The following is a 19,674-nucleotide window of genomic DNA, read 5'->3' as shown; positions in this document are numbered from 1 at the left end:
ACCCCTTACCAACCACTGGTTGCAGAGTATCATAAATAGCAAAAATAAGTGGATTTATTGATCACAAAGATGTTGAGTTTATTAGGCTGTCTCAGCACCAATGGCCCCCTTGATACATAAATTGCACTGAATACTAATTACAAACCAAAAATATGATGTCCAGAATGTGGAATGAATCTTAACGCATGGCATTGCTCCGGGTAACTGATCATACCACCATTTCAGAATTGGACGAGTCATATGCAAATCAGTGTTGGCACTGCCACCAATTTGAGCTGTGCAGCCAGTCTGGGGAAGAAGAATAGCTCAGGGGCATCCCATTTGTCTTGGAAGTGTGTGGGAGCGAGGGGCCAATGGGCCCCTCTCTACCGTCACTTCGCAGTACAGAACTTGGACCACGTGCTTCTAAGTGATGGGTACGCCCCTTGCCCTTATGCGATACTAACTTTTAGTTATATTCGCGTAGATGGGACCACCGAGCAGGACACAGGGCATCCATTTTCTGTACCCTCTTTCGACTCCATCTTGGTAACTAGGCCTCACTGCGATAGTACAAAACGCATCTCTCCCCTTTGCCGCCAACGCAGCTCGGAGAACATAGCCCCACCCTCGTCCCCACACCAACTGGAAAACTCTGCGGCTCCATTCTCACGCTGAGGCGGGAGCTACTTGCAACAAATAATGAATGTAACACATCCCTTTTCCTGTGAGATCACTGGCCTGCATGTGAACCGACATGCGCCAAGCACAGAGCTTGTCCATCTTCACAAAAGTGTCCTTGCCCTCTTACCCTCTTCAGTTGAAACTTATTACCATGCTAACCCTGTGTCCTTGCAAGGCATCCCTTTCATGTGCCAGACTGCCAACCTCGCTAGGAAGCCCACCCAACAGACGCCCAAGCTAATATTAGACCCGGGTGCAGTATATCGTGCCCAGTACTAACAAATGCCACATACCTGAGATTCTTGTGAGACTAACCCTATAGTTCAATGACAGTATTATAGTGGTCAGGGCTCTTAAGCCTGTGACCTGTGTAACCCAAATGTGTAGATGGTGTAAGCCCTTGAGTGATCTGTATAACCACATGATACACTACTAAGAGTCTTTTGATCAACTGTTATTTAGTGCATGCATTATTTAGAATGTATTTTCTTAGCTTAGATAGTGACCACCGTGTTTCACAGCGACCTGACCTTCACCCATCCGGAGCACAATGTCTGATGTCAATCCTCCCCCCAACCAACCAACCAACCCGGAGGAAGAGATGATGCCCACACCTAAGTCACCACCACGGCTGACCAATCCTGGTCCAACGTAGCATCATATGTCAAAAATGTAGATGTACTATATAAATGTGTTGTAACTTTGATGTGGTCAGAGCGCTCTCAGAGTACTAGATAAACCTTCCTTGGAACTCTCGCAGCCTGCGCTTGTGTGCCTTATTCCCTGTCCAGGGAGTGTCTGTATTATTCATTTTGCACATATTAGACAGGGTGGGCACTAACATTTGGTGACCCCCTGCGACGTGATCGGAGAGGTGCCTCGAGGCCGGCGCCAAGCAGCGAGATCCGGTTTGCCCCCCAGCAAAACCATCGCCTCTGCGGTCGACCATCCTGCGCGCAGTACGAGAAGGGTCAAGGGTTCCTGGTTGACGAATACCCGACTGAAAAGCTGCTCGCCAAGGTGGGCCATGGCTTGGTTGGGGTGTGAGCCTGACTGGGGTCAGACTGCGAGCGGCGACCCTCGGGTCACCTGACTGAACACGTGAGTGCCGGTTGCAAAGGTTACGAAGGAAAGGTAAGGGGGAAATAAGGGGGACAGGTGGTAATGGGTAGCAGGGAAAGAGTAGGGCCTGTGAGTGATGATGAGGCTTTTCTGATCTATCCTTTATATGGCCATTAGGTTTTGGTAAGAAGTGAAGAGAAAAAAGAGAAGTGGTATCCTAGCCCGAACAGGGTAGAAGGTGGCGCCGCATAGCATTGTCTCGTCCAGTGCAGAATAAATAAGTAAAGTTATAGAGAAAATAGTAGGAGTCTCGTATATTGAGTAGACTCGGAGTAGTTATTTAGAACATTCTTTTTCTGGGTTACGAAAGGATTCTTGGAAAAGAGTAAGAGGGTGTAAGAGGTGGGGAGTGAATGAGAAGAGTAGGTGAAACAGGAAAAATAAAAGGGAGCAATGGGGAAGAAAAGGCGCGCAGTTAGTGCATGTGCATGATAAGTATTATATGTGCTTTTAAGTTCTGTCCGTTTTTGTCAAAGATATACAAGTACTGTGATTAATTTGTGGTTAAAGTGGCAAATTATGCAACAATGAGCTGTTGAATTTGAACATGCAATAACTAAAAGGTTAACGTTGAAAAAGGGGGGGTGATATACATATTTCTGAGGCTTGTGGAATCTGCTTAGATCACATGCTGTGCATAGGCCGACATCTAGTGGAAGTTGGGGAGTATTACAGTTTGTTTTTCGAAACTCAAAAATGGGCGTCGACACCCGGCGTGCCAGTAATACTATCCCTAGTGTGACGTCCACTGTACCCATGACACCTCACGCGTGTAGGACCCTCAGATTGTTTATTTCCGCCATACTGGTCAGAAGCATTCAGTGGAGTTCCCTGGCATTAGCAGAAAAATATTGTTATATTTCCCCTTTTTCTCCACCCTAACGTCGAGTCACCGAAATTCGACACTCGACGCCGAACCGGAGAAGAAAGCGACCGTCGAGAGCTTCACGACATAGTGGGCCTATGAAGGCCTCTGGCCTCGGCCCGGGCCTTGGAAGGCCTCTGGCCTCAGCCCTACAAGTAGGGAGAGTGGGGGTGGACATACTCTACACTCTTATATACTTTCTTATATCTATTCCTTGGGTTGACAGACACGCCACGTGCAATCTCTGCTTGCCAAGTGATCACCCCGAGGCAAATTGCATAGCGTGTAGTAGGTTCAAACCTAAAACACTAAAAGACCGTTCCACCAAGCGTTGGGCCCACCACGCCAGGCGTCAAGAGGCCATGGCCGTGGAGGGTGCCTTCAGCGACGGCAGCGACACCGTACCTTCGGACGGCGAGGGCAACACGGCGTCGAAAGACAGCCAGGCGCAGGTCCCCGACCACGGAAGGTCGTCCGGCAGGATGGCTATGGGGAAGACCCCCGGCGACGTAAGCGCAACCCACAGCACTTCCAAACACACAAAGTCCCACTGAGACTCGACTCACAAGTCGAGCTCTCGGAAAGAGGCACATAGGGAACGCTCCGAATCAGTGTCCTCTGGGCGTTCGCGATCTAGATCACCGCATAATGCCAGGCAATCATCCACTATTGCCAAGAGTTCCTCGCTCCCCAAGGTAACCGAGGTTCGATCGTCGGAAGATGAAACCAACCTCTATCCCCAGACCGCACTCCAGGAGTCGGCGTCAGCAGTCCAAGTAACGCCAATTCCCGAATCCCAACCTACACGGTCGAAGGATAGTACCACCACTTACAGAAGCTCGATGCCAGGCGTTGAAAAGCTCCGAAGGCCCAAAGAAGCTGGGTAAACACTCTTCCAGCCACGGGGAAGGGGGAAAACAACAGAGGAAGCAGTCCCAGCCTACTTCCACACCGCAGAAACATTACACTCCACTCAAACAGACAGACAGGTCTCACACCTCTATTATAGATAAGACAGGGAAACTCCCCCCAGGCAGAGTCATTCCCAGTTCAATAGAATGGTCTAGTGAGGACATAGATAGAGTCATGTCAAGAATGTCTTCATTGGCAGATTTCTATGCTAAAAATCCCGAACATTTTCTTATAATTTATAACCCTGATGGGTCAGCACCCTCAGGCTCCAAGGATCCAATCCCCCCAAGTAAAAAGTCCCGGTTCGAAACAACACGGTCTTCAGATCCCTTCCACATTCACCCTTATTCTCAAGAACAAGAAGATCCTTCCCTTTGTGAGGATACAGATTTGGGCATGTTGGAAGAACAGACTGGGACAGGCTACTATGGGGACGATGAGGAACAAGAGGAGGAAGAAGACGACCCAGAAATATACAGGGTAGATTCCCCAGTAGGTAAAGAACCACCGGTTACCTACTCCCCTGTTGACAACCAGCCCCTCCTAAATGAAGTCCTATCTAGAGAAGCAAACCACTTCCACACTGACACCCAGGGTGCTAAAGAGGAAAGAGATTTTGCCGAAGAGTTGGTTGGAGAAAGGAGACCTGTTGCGCAAGCCATCCCTATCCTTAGGTTGATCCAAAGAAGACAGCCCAATCAGACCCACTGTATATAAGAGGGCATCTGAAACTGGACTCCCTAGTCATTACAAACACCCGGAAGAGGGCATGAACACCCTTGTCATCATCAGAAGCTCCTCCCGACAAGGAGAGCAAGAAAATGTATGGGTTCGGTAGAAGGGTTGCCTCCACTTCCGCCTACCAAGCAAGAATCGCCAACTCCACCACCCTGCTGGTGAGTTATAACTGCCACCAATGGGAGGAAGTCGCGGCACTCATAGATTCTGCCCCAGAGCCCCTAAAGAGCCAATTGGCACGAGTCTCAGCGGAAGGAAGGGCCGTATCCAGTTGCATTTTAAAGGCAACCTTTGATGCCGCCGATAATGGCAGTAGATTGATAGCAGAGGGTACTGTTAACAAGAGACATGCTTGGTTACGGCAGTCTGAATTCAAGGCTGAAACCCAAGCATCATTGTTAGACAAACCGGTGGAGCCAGATCTATTGTTCGGTAAGGCGGATGAGGACACGCTGAAAAATGCCAAGGACGAATATGAAACACTCAAGTCCCTAGGTCAACTAACCACCAAACACCCTAATCAAAGGGGTAATAGCAATTTTCACCGCACACGCGGACAAAATTCCCAAAGAGGGTCAAACTATTCCCAGGGCCAGGTTACGCATTGGAACAATAACCAACAGTCTACCCAAGGTTATAGCAGGGGGAATAAGAGAGGACGGGGTAAAGGGAGAGGCAGCCCCAGTAGAGGCGGCGGCACGCCTCCACCAAAACAGTGATGCTCTGCTCAGGGTCTCTTCTCACGCATCCCCAGTAGGAGGACGCATTTCCAACTTCACCCAAGCTTGGGAAGGGATCACATCAGACAGATTGGTGCTGTCCACAGTGTCAGCAGGATACTGCATCTAACTGTTAGAGCATCCCCGAAACCACCCTCCACGACAAAGAACACATTCTTTGGACCACCAAAGATCCTCCTCAAGGAGATCGCCAATCTGCTAGCAAAGGACGCGATCAAACTCGTCCCGGGAGACCAGGTAAACAAGGCTATTTATTCAACTTACTTCCTTGTACCAAAGAAAGATTTAACAATGCGCCCAGTATTAGTCTTACGACCTGCAAACAAATATGTTAAGCCCCAAAAGTTTCGCATGACAACTCTCCAAGAGGTAATCCCCCTCCTAAAAAAGGGGGACTACATGGCAACATTGGACATGAAAGATGCCTATTTTCATATTTCCATGTTCCCAGCGCACAGAAAGTACTTGCGCTTCAAGGTGGACAGTCGGCACTACCAGTTCAAGGTACTGCCCTTCGGAATAGCCTCGGCTCCAAGGGTATTCACCAAGGTACTGGCGGTGGCGGCAGCACACCTACGCAGGGAGGCAATCCCAGTGTACCCTTACCTGGATAACTGGCTCATCACGGGGGAAACCCCAGCGATTTGCAGAACGAACATTCAAAGAACAATCAACCTCCTCTTCAAATTGGGTTTCTCAATAAACGAGAAAAAGTCAAGTCTGGTGCCAAGCACCTCCAAACAGTTCCTAGAAACTATCCTAGACACACAAGAGGAGTTGACCTTTGCATCAGAGGAGATAATTTGGAATATACTACTGAAAATTCCTCAATATCAGGCCGGTCGTCAGATAACGGTATGCAAAGCAATGCGTTTGCTAGGCATAATGGCATCATGTATTTACCTGGTCCCCCACGCGCGCCTGCGCATGCCTCCCATGCAGGAATGGTTGACGAAACAGTGGTCTTAGGCAAGTGGTCAGTGGGACGATCTAGTGGTCGTTTCACCAACACTGGTACAAAGCCTTCACTGGTGGACAAGAGAAAATCTGTCCATGGGGAAACCTTTTTACGATCCCGAGATACAGGCGGTAGTCACAACCGATGCATGCCTGACAGGGTGGGGAGCTCACCTCCAACACCACACAGTTCAGGGTCTCTGGTCTCATTCAGTGGCCAAGAATCACATCAACCTGCTAGAGCTTCTGGCAGTATTCAGAGCGCTTCAAGTGTTCGAGCACTACCTCCTGAATCTGTCAGTGCAGCACTACAGCCATGTTTTACATAAACAAGCAGGGAGGGACTCGTTCGCCAAATCTGTCCAAACTTGCCCAGAGAATTTGGACATGCGCACTCAAACGGAACATCTTCCTATCATGGCAACATGTTCCAGGGGATCTCAATTCTCTAGCAGATGCACTAAGCAGAGATCCCCTCCCAGAGGAGCACGAATGGTGTCTACACAGAGAAATCGTAGAAGATCTCTTCTCTCAGTGGGGTTTACAAGCGAAAACAGACAATGCCCAAGATTTGCGTCCAGATTCCCACAACCAGGCTCCCAGGGGAACGCCCTGTGGATGAACTGGTCAGGAATGTTTGCATACGCTTTTCCACCAACTCCTCTCATCAGGAAGATGAACAGGGAATCGATGATGCTCGTCCTAGTTGCTCCCATGTGGGTGAGACAACCGCGGTTCCCACACTTATGCAGACTAGCGACGTGCGAACCCATCAAACTCCCGGGCTGGTACAACCTACTGTCCCAGCATCAGGGTCAAAAAGTACATCCTCTACCCAGCTCAATGAACCTAGCAGCATGGCTCCTGAGGTCATAGAGTTTGGACATCTCAATTTACCTCAAAGATGTATGGACATCCTAAAAGAATCTAGGAAGCCTAACACGAGGCACTGCTACTTTGACAAGTGGACGAGATTCGTTATCTGGTGCCAGAATAGACAAATCAACCCAGTTGATTGCACTCCTTCAACTATTGTTACATTCATGTTCCACCTGCTGGATGCAGGACTGGTTTTTAACACACTGAAGGTGCATCTGGCAGCTCTGTCAGCATACACCACCTCCCATAACAAGGTGTCGTGGTGGAAAGTTCCAGTGGTTAAAGCCTTCATGGAAGGAGTAAAGAGACTTCACCCTTCTATTTCAAACCCACCACCAGGGTGGGACCTTAATGTGGTGCTAGCTAAACTCATGGGCCCCCCATTCGAACCCATGCATAGAAGCAGTCTCAAACACCTGACTTATAAAACAGCCTTCTTAGTAGCTATTACATCCATAAGAAGGGTTAGTAAAATTCAGGCTCTGTCAGTGCAGGATCCTTTCTTTACAGGCCACAAGGATAAGCTGGTTTTACGTACACACCCTAGGTTCTCACCTAAGTTTATTTCCAAATTCCATGTGAACCAGTCCATCGAGCTTCAGGCTTTCTTCCAAAACCCACAAAGCTCGGCTGAGATGAAACTACACATCCTAGATGTGCATAGGGCGGTCCTCTACTATGTAAACAAGACCAGACCGCTAAGGAAAACAGACCAACTGTTTGTCTCCGTAGCTACAGGCAGAGAGGGGGATCGCGTCTCTAAAGGCACCATCTCTAAGTGGATTATTAACTGTATCCAGCTGTGTTACTCCCTTTCTGAAAAAAATCTGCCTTTCACGCCAAGAGCCCACTCTGCAAGAGGCATTGGGGCCACTCTGGCTTTCATTGCAAATGTACCCCTTGACACCATTTGCAAAGCAGCTACTTGGAGCTCTATTCACACTTTTACTCAGCACTACTGCATTGACACCCATTCCAAGACAGATACACAAGTGTGACAAGTGGTTCTAAGACATTTATTTGCTCATGACCCTTCTCACATCCCACCTCCTTCTTCAGGTACTATTCGCTAATCTATGCACAGCATGTGATCTAAGCAGATTCCACAAGCCTAGGAAGGGATACATTACTCACCGTAATCGTATTTTTGATGTTTGTATCTGCTTAGATTCACATGCGACCCACCCTTCCTCCCCTCTGAGAGAAGGCGCATGGATACTTGTCGTCTTACCTTTCTTTCTATCTGCTTGGATTATCTGTACTCACGCTACTCCTCATGCTACCTCATGTCAGAAAAAATACAATCTGAGGGTCCTACACGCGTGAGGGATCGTGGGTACAGTGGACGTCACACTGGGGATAGTATTACTGGCACGCCCTGTGTCGACACCCATTTTCGAGTTTCGAAAAACAAACTGTAATACTCTGCAACTTCCACTAGATGTCGGCCTATGCACAGCATGTGAATCTAAGCAGATACAAGCATCAGAAATACGATTACGGTGAGTAATGTATCCCATATATATACATACAAATTACAAGTAATTGACAAAGTTCGTGATACATTGTCCAACTGGTGAAGAAGTGATTAAGTGGAAAAGGAGGTCAAAAGGTAAGTAAAGACAGAGGAAGCGAAAGAAACACATCACCAATGGAGGAATAACACCACTAGCACATATTTGTCAATAAATACCACGATCAATGGTTGACAGAGATAAAAGGGGACAGTGAGATGCCAATCTGGCCAGGATGGGTCATTCGACAAGAGAGCATTGGATCTAGTATCTACACTATTAGCACGGTATAAGGGGAAACAACTGCAAAACAGAAGGGAAGTACTAGACCTATGGTGAATGTTTGAGGAAGTTGCACCTGCAACAGAGGTAAGCAAGGAGAAGGGGAATGAAACACAGAAAACACAGGAAGAGGTAAGTGGAACAGCAAAGGGCGAGTGCACAACCACTACAGCTGAAGGCGATACAACGAAAATATACCCTCTAATGTCCAGACCAGCAGTAGAATATAGTGAGCCCATGTACGTGCCAGCATGTCCAACTCCTACACCTACAACAGGAGCAGTTGCCACAGCACCACCCCCTTATGATAAAGGAGGTTTGTATGGCCCAACAAGCGCACACCCCGTGAATTTAGCACATATCACTGGAGAATTAGACAGCCAGCTACCGCATGCACAGATGGAGATAACGCGGCTACGAGCATTGTGCGATAGGAGCCAGATGCTGCCAGGAGGAGGAGAGGTGCCACCATTATCTATCGCAGACCTAACACCAACATTAAGCACAGCAGGAGAAGTGGCGCAAGCAATCTCAGAGCCAGCACGGTCAGTATCATCACAAGGAACACACATACCACAAGGGCAAGAGAAGGAGTGGCGGGCAGTGGAGTTCCTATTCCATCTAAATGACAAACCCGTTAGGATTATACGGCCCCCTACCCCAGACAATGAGAGAGGAGAAGGATGTGAAGGGAACAATGAGCAAGAATCAGAAATAGAAGAAGTGTGGAGTGACTTAGATGAATATGAAGAAGCAGATGCCGAGAGAGGGTCCCCACTGCCAAACCGCCGGTACCCAGACACACCATTGCCACCACTATGGCAGGGTAGGTTAAGACAGCGAGAGGGAAATATGATGGTAAGTAAGACAAAGAAAGGTGCGGTAAGTAAGAAAGGGAAGACACACAAGTTGCAAATTCCATTGATACATAAAGGAGCAGGTAGGCCCCATTACATTCCGTGGGCGCAAATGGACAAAAACAACTTGCTAAAGGTCCTCCCCCCCACTGTCGGGAGGGGCCGGGAAATGGATACAAGCCTTCGAGAAAAACACAGCAGGAGAGCTGCTAGCAATAGGGGATGTGAAGAGTTTATTAATGTCAGCAATCGGTGACCAAGCAGACGCAGTGTGGGAAAGAGCCGGATTCCCTGGAGTAACGATGAGTTGTGATCGCCACGATGGATCGGTGTTCAATAATGTTCGAGCACAGGTCTGGGATGCATTGAGGCGCACATTCCCAGATATTCCAGATTTACATTTAGTGATGCAGTGTACAATGGAAGAGAACAATCCTGCGCAATTCATACTACGGGTGCAGGATTTATGGAGAAGTGAAACTGGTGCGGCGTGGAACCAGTCCACCGCCTTGTTTTATTTTATCAACAAGAAGGGGCTCCCGAAGGAGGTGCAGAAGGCCTTGGACAAAATAGCTGGGATAGAAGCCAAGGGCTGGCCTGAAATACAGAGTATAATTGTGCACCACTGCAGGAGGATCAAAGAGAGAGAAAAGGAGATAGCACAAAAAAGGTTGGCAGACGAGGCGAAGCTGGTACAGAACAAATTAGTGAAGGTCGCCGCCGTCAACACCAGTGCACCCACAGACCGAGAAAACAAGGGGACGAAGGAGCAGGGAACACGCCAGCAACAATAGCAGCACTACGGGCTACAGGAGGGCCAGGACAGTGGAACGGAGAAGAGCAATACGGTGGACAACAGTGGCAAGACCGACCGGCAAGAGGAAGAGGTGGGTACTGTGGCCAGAGAGGGGGGTTTGGAGGTATGGGAAATAGGGAATTTTGGCAGCCAAGGAATGAGAGGCGGACCACAAGGGTCATGCTGCAACTGTGGGAGATGGGGACACTACTCTACAGATTGTAGAATGCGGCCTTCAGGATATTTCCAGGGGCAACAGCCCATGGAGAACGAACAAGGTTGGGGGTGTCCGCTCCCAGGTAGCCCCTACGGGCTCCCAATGGGAAGTGGGAGACAACAAGACTACTGCTATAACGAACCTCAGGTACAGCAAGGACAGCAACCACCACCCCAACCAATGGTAATGCAAAATGCAGTGGGAAGCGCGACCAGTAATTGTTATGCAACATCTGCGAACGGTGCACCTGCACCGTACCGCGGCGTGACAGTGATCGGAGATAATGTCCTCTCCGTGCCAGGGCAAGAAAGACATTCAGATTAGGACAGCCCACAGGGAACACTTGCGTGTCGAGTCCTATCCGCCACCCTATGTGCAGAAGAGGAACCACTAGTGGGGGCAGAGATTGGAAATAAGCAGTTTATCTTCCTGGTAGACTCTGGAGCAGAGATATCATGCCTTATGGAAGGGCGGTTTTCGCTCTCAGGCAGGAATTTAGAGGCACAGGCGTTCTCTGGGGCTATTTTAAAAGTTCCTTACACTAAAGATCTTGATATAACGGTGGGGGGTAAAACTGTGCGCGCACCCTTACTGTACCACGAAGACGTGCCAATAAACCTGCTGGGTAGAGATTTGTTAAGCAAATTGAATATGACGATCTCTTTTACAGACGAGGAATAGTGTGCTCAACACCGGGAGTGTGCCCAGTACGAGCAATGTTGATGATCAGCACAGTGATGAATGAAGTTGTGGTGCGAGGGATACCCATTGATATAAGCATGTTCATATATGGTATCAAGGTGTTGGCACGGGTAGTGCCAGAGATAACGAGAAAGGAATGGAGAACACCATCAGATTTCATATTTCGCCCAATAGCACACACAGACATTCTACCAGGCACGATAATGTCCATAGACATTGAGGCAGTTCAAGTATCCAGTAAACGTATTGTGGTCGTAGGACTGGACGCGCAGGGGTGTGAGTGGAGGACTGTGTTAAGCATAGACCCAAATGTAATGCTACGAGACATAACAGATGAGGAATTGTTCACTGATGGTGAGGATGATGGAGAAATAATAATGGAAATAAGCATACCATGTGATATTATGGTCCAATACAGAGAGGTACATAACCCATTGATGGCTAGCGTTAAAGCACCACTGACTATATTTGAGGAAGACATGACAAAGGTAGCACCTGAAATTTTGACTACCGGGCCCCACGATGTAGGGCTGCTGCATGAGGTGACACCAATAAAAATAAAACTCAAACCAGGTGCAATGCTGCCAAGAGTAAAACAGTATCCCATATCAAAGGAAGCAGAGGAGGGAATTAAAGAAACGATAAATGCACTCCTGAAACAAGGAATTATAGTGCCATCAACCTCCCCATGTCTCCACCCAGACGCGAAATGTGTGGCCAAATTCCGCGTGCGGGAGGTGTTTTCGCGATGGGGGATATGCAACGTCATTAGATCAGATAATGGCACGCATTTTGTGAATGACCTCTTTAAGGAAGTAACATCACTTTTGGGAGTGAAGCACAAATTATGCTTGATTTATCACCCAATGGCGAATAGGATGGTAGAAAATATCAACGGGTTACTGAAGAGTAAGTTGTCTAAATTGTGTAACACATTGAAGAAGAAATGGGTTTATTGCTTGCCCCTAACACTGTTCCAACTCAGGACGCAGCCGTGCAAAGACCACCACCTAAGCCCCCATGAAATTTTGACTGGGAGGCGAATACACACACCACTATCCCCAATCAGAAGAGCCTCAGATGCGCACAGGGCTGCCACAGTGCTGGGGGAAGAGTTCAAGGAATACCTAACTCAGTTAACACGTGCAGTACGTAGCATAGCTCGACAAATAGCACTGCCTTTTACTGAAAATGTGACGACTGATACTACTACACCGGCCGCAGACAGTTTGAGCGGGCCACTAATGCCGGGGGCACATGTGTATGTCCTCAGCTTTGTGAGAAGGTGGAATTCACCCAGGTTTCATGGCCCCTACGAAGTCATTTATAGTACCTCCACCGTGGTGAAAGTGAAGGGATTGAAGTATTGGGTGCACTTATCCGATGTGAGGAGGGCACACAGTAGTACAATCCCCCCAGAGGAGCAAGACAGCGCCATTGGGACCACAAACAAGGTCGTAGGAAAATAACAAAAGAGTCAGTAAAAGAACCTGCAGAGATAAAAATGATATGTATTTTGTTCTGCACAACCTGTTTCCTGCTTCCTTCTTTACTGCCTCTTCCCCACTGTCTTCTTCAATTAGCCAAGCATATTATCTATACCTCACCTATCTCTCCCCCTCTGTCTCCCACCTTCATTTTTTTTTTTTATGGCTGTCTCTACAGTAAAAGAACATGAACAAAAGAGTAACAGAACAAGCCTGACTGAAAATAATGATTAAATGTGAAGTTGAACAAGACTGTAAATAATTGTATATATTATGATGACTTACGAATTTATATCGCCCCTCCAGGTGAACAATGGCCCAACGACCCACGATTGGAGAGAGCGAATTAATGTTAGATAGCGATAGGGTCGCCATTAAGGCTAAAAGGTTCAGTGATGTTGAATGCATTTTGAAGTGTGCTGAAATTTTTATATCGGTAATGGTGTTTTTTGCAGCATGGTATTACACCCTTTTATCTCTTGTTGATGACATGCAAAGGGGAGGGAGCGGGGCTAACTTTATAAGAGAAGGATCACAAATGATATGGACTGGGGTAAAGACAATATGGCAGGAGTCACATGGACTTAATGTCAACCAAACAGATGGAATGCACCCCTCGGAGTACATTACTATGGAATCAACAAGTGTGTCAATGTTACGTTTCAATGTAAATACGAGTGATGCTCATGGCGATAACGAATATGATGGAGATTATTATTAGACAAATGATTTAATTAACACTAGTATTAATGCACAAACAACCACTCTACCTCGCACAAAATTGCTGCTACTGATGATGATACATATGCCATATTGAATAGTAATGATACAACATGGACTGGGATGTTTCCGATACATTACAAAAGGGTGAAAAACAATGATCAGGAAGGGAACAGGAGGAGGAAAAGGGGTGCGGGAGGGAAAAGGTACGACATCTATCACAACCTGGGATTAGATGAAATAGAAGATCCCCGCCACCCTGATCAATCAAATAAATGGTATTCTGACATGAGTGCCACGGCGAAGCAAGCAACAAATGAGAGCTGCTACGTCTGTTCACTCATCCCGCACGCATCAGGAACACCGAAAATGTTAGTACCGCAGGAAGTGCCCTTGTCGGAGGCCCAATGTTTGATTCATCTGGTTCTATGCCGAATAAGGAGCACATTCCAGGCACACACTGCCACACTGGAAAAGCTGGAGAACGAGAAAACATGCACAAGCCGATGCCAAGGAGTAGTATGCCTCGAAGAACCATTTCTTGTCATCAAGTAGACACGATTTGCAGACAATAAATGGCACGACGAAACAATGCAATGCAAAGCAGAAGCATTTCGAGGCCTACCAAATGACACTTTGCAATGGATATAAGGGGCATGTAACCACATCTGGTCGCAACACGTCGCAAAGCTAACATGGGTCACAGCACTAGAAAATACAAAAAGAAGTGCCACATGAACTGTGTTTCAGCGGGGAAGGAAAGGTAAACGTGGGTGAAGCAAGGAAATGTAACAAGACGGTAATAATCCCCGATATGAAGAAATGCACAGCTGCACTAATGGACATGTATTGGGTTTGTGGTAAACAAGCTTACCTGCACCTCCCCGCATCGTGGAAAGGAAAGGAACTTGTGCTTTAGCGACCCTCCACACAGCCCTGATGGTAATACCGGAGAGCCACATCCAAGGGGCAACAGAGTAATCGGCTGGCATATCGGCAGCAGGACAATCGGCTGGCATACCGGCAAAAGGGCAATTGGCTCACATATCGGCAGCGCCCCAACTAACGCGTACAGAAGCTCCAGCATATGAACTATTATCAGAATATGAACTAAAGAAAAGATTGACACGAAGTAAAAGATCCTCCAATTACATCTCATCCGAATCATGGAAACTACTTGCTGAGATCCCACAGAAATACAAGCTCTTCTCATCAGCAGAGACATTCTTTGCCTCAATTCTCGCCCCTGGACTACAAGCACGAGCAAACGACAAATGGTTGCAGATCGTGCGCTGGGAGCTCATTCAATTGGCTAACGACACTGAGGAGGGGTTCAACGTGATAAAGATAGAACGCCGTGCGTTGTGCCTAATGACAATGAAAAATCGATATGTCCTTGATCTCCTCACAGCGATGGATGGTGGTGTTTGGCAAAAAATTGGGGGGGGGGCGTGTTGCACATTCGTGTCAACTGAAGATGCTGATAACGGGACACTCTCCCATGTGATAAGCGCAGTACACAACCTAGGGGAGAGGATGAGAGCGGAAGGAGGAGCAGAGGAAAGTACATGGTTCGATAATTTGTTCAGCTGGATACCATCATGGGTAAATGTGGCAATGAATATACTGGTCCCCATCATCGTCTTTGTGCTCTTGTACTTTTGTGTGTGCCAACTGGGACTGCAGTGTTTTGAGAAAAGCATGCCAACCTCGGCTATGATGATGGTGACAATGGGCCGACCGACAACGGTAACTACCATGATAGATGCACAAATGCAAACAGGGGAGTACACCACACCACAGTACAGAATGACAGGAATTTACAGGCAGTATGGGGACATAGTGGATAATTTGCATTACACGACAATAAAGGAGCCAAGAGAGTTGCAGTGGTACCAAGAAGTATGGGTAGATCTAGATGGAGATGGAGGTATTTACTTAATGTGTACCCCAGATGAATATGCCAGAAGAGGGAACAGCCTAAGAAGCGTCTGCAGAGCTTGGATGCCCATAAAAGGTACCACTGCGTGGGACGAGGCGGTGGCAGAGGTTGAGTGCTACCGAAGGGAAAATGAAAAGAATAAAAAGTAGAAGAATTTGTTACTTTAGATGTAACGAAAGGGGGGAATGTGTGGGAGCGAGGGGCCAATGGGCCCCTCCATACTGTCACTTCTCAGTACCGAACTTGGACCAAGTGCCTCTAAGTGGTGGGTACGCCCCTTGCCCTTATGCGATACTAACTTTTAGTTATATTCGCGTAGATGGGACCACCGAGCAGGACACAAGGCATCCATTTTCTGTTTCCCCTTTCGACTCCATCTTGGTAACTAGGCCTCACTGCGATAGTACAAAACGCATCTCTCCCCTTTGCCGCCGCCGCAGCTCGGAGCACATAGCCCCCACCCTCGTCCCCACACCAACTGGAAAACTCTGCGGCTCCATTCTCACGCTGAGGACGGAGCTGCTTGCAACAAATAATGAATGTAACACATCCCTTTTCCTGTGAGATCACTGTCCTGCATGTGAACCGACATGAGCCAAGCACAGAGCTCGTCCATCTCCACAAAAGTGTCCTTGCCCTCTTACCCTCGCCAGTTGAAACTTATTACCATTCTAACCCTGTGTCCTTGCAAGGCATCCCTTTCATGTGCCAGACTGCCAACCTCGCTAGGAAGCCCACCCAACAGACCCCCCAGCTAACATTAGACCCCGGTGCAGTATATCGTGCCCAGTACTAACAAATGCCACATACCTGAGATTCTTGTGAGACTAATCCTATAGTTCAATTACAGTATTATAGTGGTCAAGGCTCTTAAGCCTGTGACCTGTGTAACCCAAATGTGTGGATGGTGTAAGCCCTTGTATAAGGACATGATACACTACTAAGAGTCTTTTTATCAACTGTTATTTAGTGCATGCATTATTCAGAATGTATTTTCTTAGTTTAGCGTGACCACTGTGTTTCACAGCGACCTGACCTTCACCCATCCGCAGCACAATGTCTGACGTCAATCCTCCCGCCAACCAACCAACCCGTAGGAAGAGATGATGCCCACGCCTAAGTCACCCCCACGGCTGACCAATCCTGGTCCAACGTAGCATCATATGTCAAAAAATGTAGATGTACTATATAAATGTGTTGCAACTTTGATGTGGTCAGTCCTGTGCCTTAGTCCCTGTCCAGGGAGTGTCTGTCTTATTCATTTTACACGTGTTAGACAGGGTGGGCACTAACAGAAGCAAGACAATGCGGCGCAACACAGATTTGAATTCAGATCCCGCACTCAGGTGCATTATAAAAGAACAATTATAAAACAAGAACAATTATTATAACTGTAGTATTCTACCCGGCCATATCCCCGGTTGGAAGGAAACACAAGAAACCATATACATGTGTTGTCCTTGTTGGGGCTCATTAGCATCAACACAAGGGGGTAGGAAATGCCCATGCGTGGGCCACGGGTTGGCTATGACTAGAGACCCAAGCTACATGCAATAGGTGATGCCCAAACAGGACGTAACATGTCTGAGATTGCTTGAGGTTTCCTGCAATAGAGATGTGACCAATCAGTTTGGCCCGAACTGCCCATTTCAGATGCAATCAAATCGATGTTCCACTTCTGTATTGGCATGGCAGGCTGCAAAACAATGGTTTACAGGTTTGCCCAGAGTAGAGCCTAGGACAAATTCAAAACCTTCCAACAATCAATCTTTAGTTTCGTAAATATATACTAATAAACATAAAATATCATAACAGGCTAATCATCTGAATTGCGTGATGAAGTGTGTGCCATACATGATCTGCACCATCACTGTTTAATTGTTTTGGTGTGGAGATAACAAGGACAAACCCTTAGCCTTAAAAACACATGCTGTACCCTATTGTCCCCAATACTGCCTCATAATGGGCCTTTTGCTTTCATTTTTTTGCATCAAAGGTACGGTAATGTGGAATTTAGACTAAGCACATGCATACATTTTGAAAAATTAATTGCATCAAACCATTTGAAATCTCACACAAAAACTCACAATGTGCAAATGCGTTATGTTCACATGTGATGTCATTCCTTACATTTGTTGACTTAGCATGCACACAATTGTATTATTGGGGTAGCAATCTCAAATGTGATGGTATAGTTTACATCTGGATATGTACCCGACATTATTGGGGCATTTGAGGCTGCACTTGGTATATCTGCAAGGTTATAGCTGACATATGGTAAGGCACCAGGAAAATGATAGCATGACTAGCGGTATCACCCGGCGTTGTACGGGTCTGTAGCTGACATGCACGCGGTGGTATTCGATAGCCTTGGGTATGTTTTATTGTGCCATAACTAGCTATTTTTGAAACAACAAAATCGGCAATCTTCCAAAATCACCTATACTGATAGCACAGGGCTGGTCCCCACTCCACCCCTGTGCAGGATGAATGGGTGAAGGTGGTCAAATTTCACTATCTTCCATACACCCAGACTGGTACACCGATCTCATGTCCTCACTTCCTATTTTTGGAAAAGTCACAAAATCGTCAATCTCCTGAAATTGCCTATACTGATAGCACAGGCCAAATGGGTGGGGTTTGTTAAATTTCACCAACGCCAGCGCAACAGACTGGTATGCGGACCTCGGGCCAAAACTTTAGCCCAGTCACTGTCGTGTGGCTGGAGCCAACAATCGCAAAATCGGCCATCTCCCGAATCGCCTATACTGATAGCAAAGGGCCACCCAGCTCTGTGCAGGGTGAATGGGTGGGGTTGGTCAAATATCACCATCACCAGTACAACCCTGACTGGTATATCAACCATGGGCCAATATTTCAGCCCACCAACTGCTATGGGGCTGGAGTGAATCCCGAACATACAAACACACTTTCACAAATATATATTTGGATATGGGAGGCACAATATTTATATGTTGCACTGTATTGAGGCTGGGCACCAAGGATAATGAGAAACATACCTTTTGCCAGCAAAACCTTTTCCTTCAGGGTCTTCAGTAATTCATACATGACAGCGGTATCATAGTGACTGGCTGCAACCACTTTTTGAACTAGACCCAGGTTGGCCATTAATTGTTGGAACACAGAGAAAGGTCCATCAGTTCTGCTACAGAAATAGGTTGGTCTCACAAATTGGCAGTCTTTGAACTCTACAGTATCAAATAGGTATTGTATGTCATCTTGCATGAACATTTGGCCTCCCAAACACACCCTCATTAGATAAAGAGATGCATTAAGAAGACAGGTGGGCTGAGACCATCTGGGTGAGATAGTAGCAGGCATCTTAACTGGAGTTTTTGGAGCAGAGCTAGGACAGGCTGAGACAAATAACTGTGCAGTGGAATGCCAGTGGGTCTGTAAGAGAAGGGAAGTGTAATTAGTACCTAGATTTATTCAGAGATATCCCTACTGACCACCTTCAGAACCCCACACTGACCAAGGCGAATGCTCCTGGAGGTGGCCACCACAGGGGAATGAACTTAATAGAAACAATTAGAGCTTGGTAAAGAAATATCACTAGGTACCAGCTACGAAGACAAACATGTTTTAAAGAGGGCCTTGACTGGTATCGTTACATGACAGCTAATAAGACACCAATGAAATTCAGAGGAGAATGTTGTTGGCATGGTGCCAGATATCAAAGTTGGTCGTTTACAAAAACTGTCGACTAATGAGATCTGGATAACAGTAAATAAGCATAAGCATCAGACAAAGTTAACTCTTCTAGTGTCTCTAATAAGCAAGGATGCTGGTGGGGTCAGCGGTCTGCTTGAGAACCTGAGCTGATTCCTGGTAGTTATGTTACAGCATGCTTATAGAACACTGTTTTGCCTCCATGGAGACCTCACAACACCAACAACCTTAACACTGAAAGCCAGAGACCTACTATACTTGTATAGAGTTATGCGTTTTCAAGGTTTTGTCCAAAGGGATATGATCTATGATTGTTCTAAGACCTTTTGGGATAGATTTATAAAGATGGGTTACCACTTTTGAGAAGGTCCTTCTACATATTCATCTCTGTGTATCTTTGAATAAGTAGAAGATTGGATTTCTTGGAAAATTATAGATAAATAAGATTACATGTTTTAAACCTACATTTCGGAAAGTGGGGGATTTGTAATCAATGGCCTTGGTAGGAATTCACAAGGCCTACTTTTCACATGATCCTTCAGTCTCAGTCAGTGCAAGCAGGTTAGGGCTAGAGAGATATGATCACTT

General features: G+C 46.9%; 1 protein-coding gene across 1 annotated transcript in view; it reads left to right on the top strand.

Moving 5' to 3' along the window:
• Positions 1-8,729: 8,729 nt before the first annotated feature.
• The window catches only part of LOC138468293 (extracellular calcium-sensing receptor-like), a 60,879-nt gene continuing 49,934 nt past the window's right edge, over positions 8,730-19,674 (top strand). The window contains exon 1 of the mRNA XM_069608819.1: positions 8,730-9,463. Within this exon, the coding sequence (XP_069464920.1) occupies positions 8,730-9,463 (734 nt within the window). The remainder of the gene's footprint in view (positions 9,464-19,674) is intronic.

This window comes from Ambystoma mexicanum, chromosome 1p (assembly GCF_040938575.1).
Source record: "Ambystoma mexicanum isolate Mex_15411 chromosome 1p, UKY_AmexF1_1, whole genome shotgun sequence".
NCBI lineage: Eukaryota > Metazoa > Chordata > Amphibia > Caudata > Ambystomatidae > Ambystoma > Ambystoma mexicanum.
The sequence above is the reverse complement of the archived record's forward strand: the minus strand, read 5'-3'. Positions and strand labels throughout refer to the sequence as shown.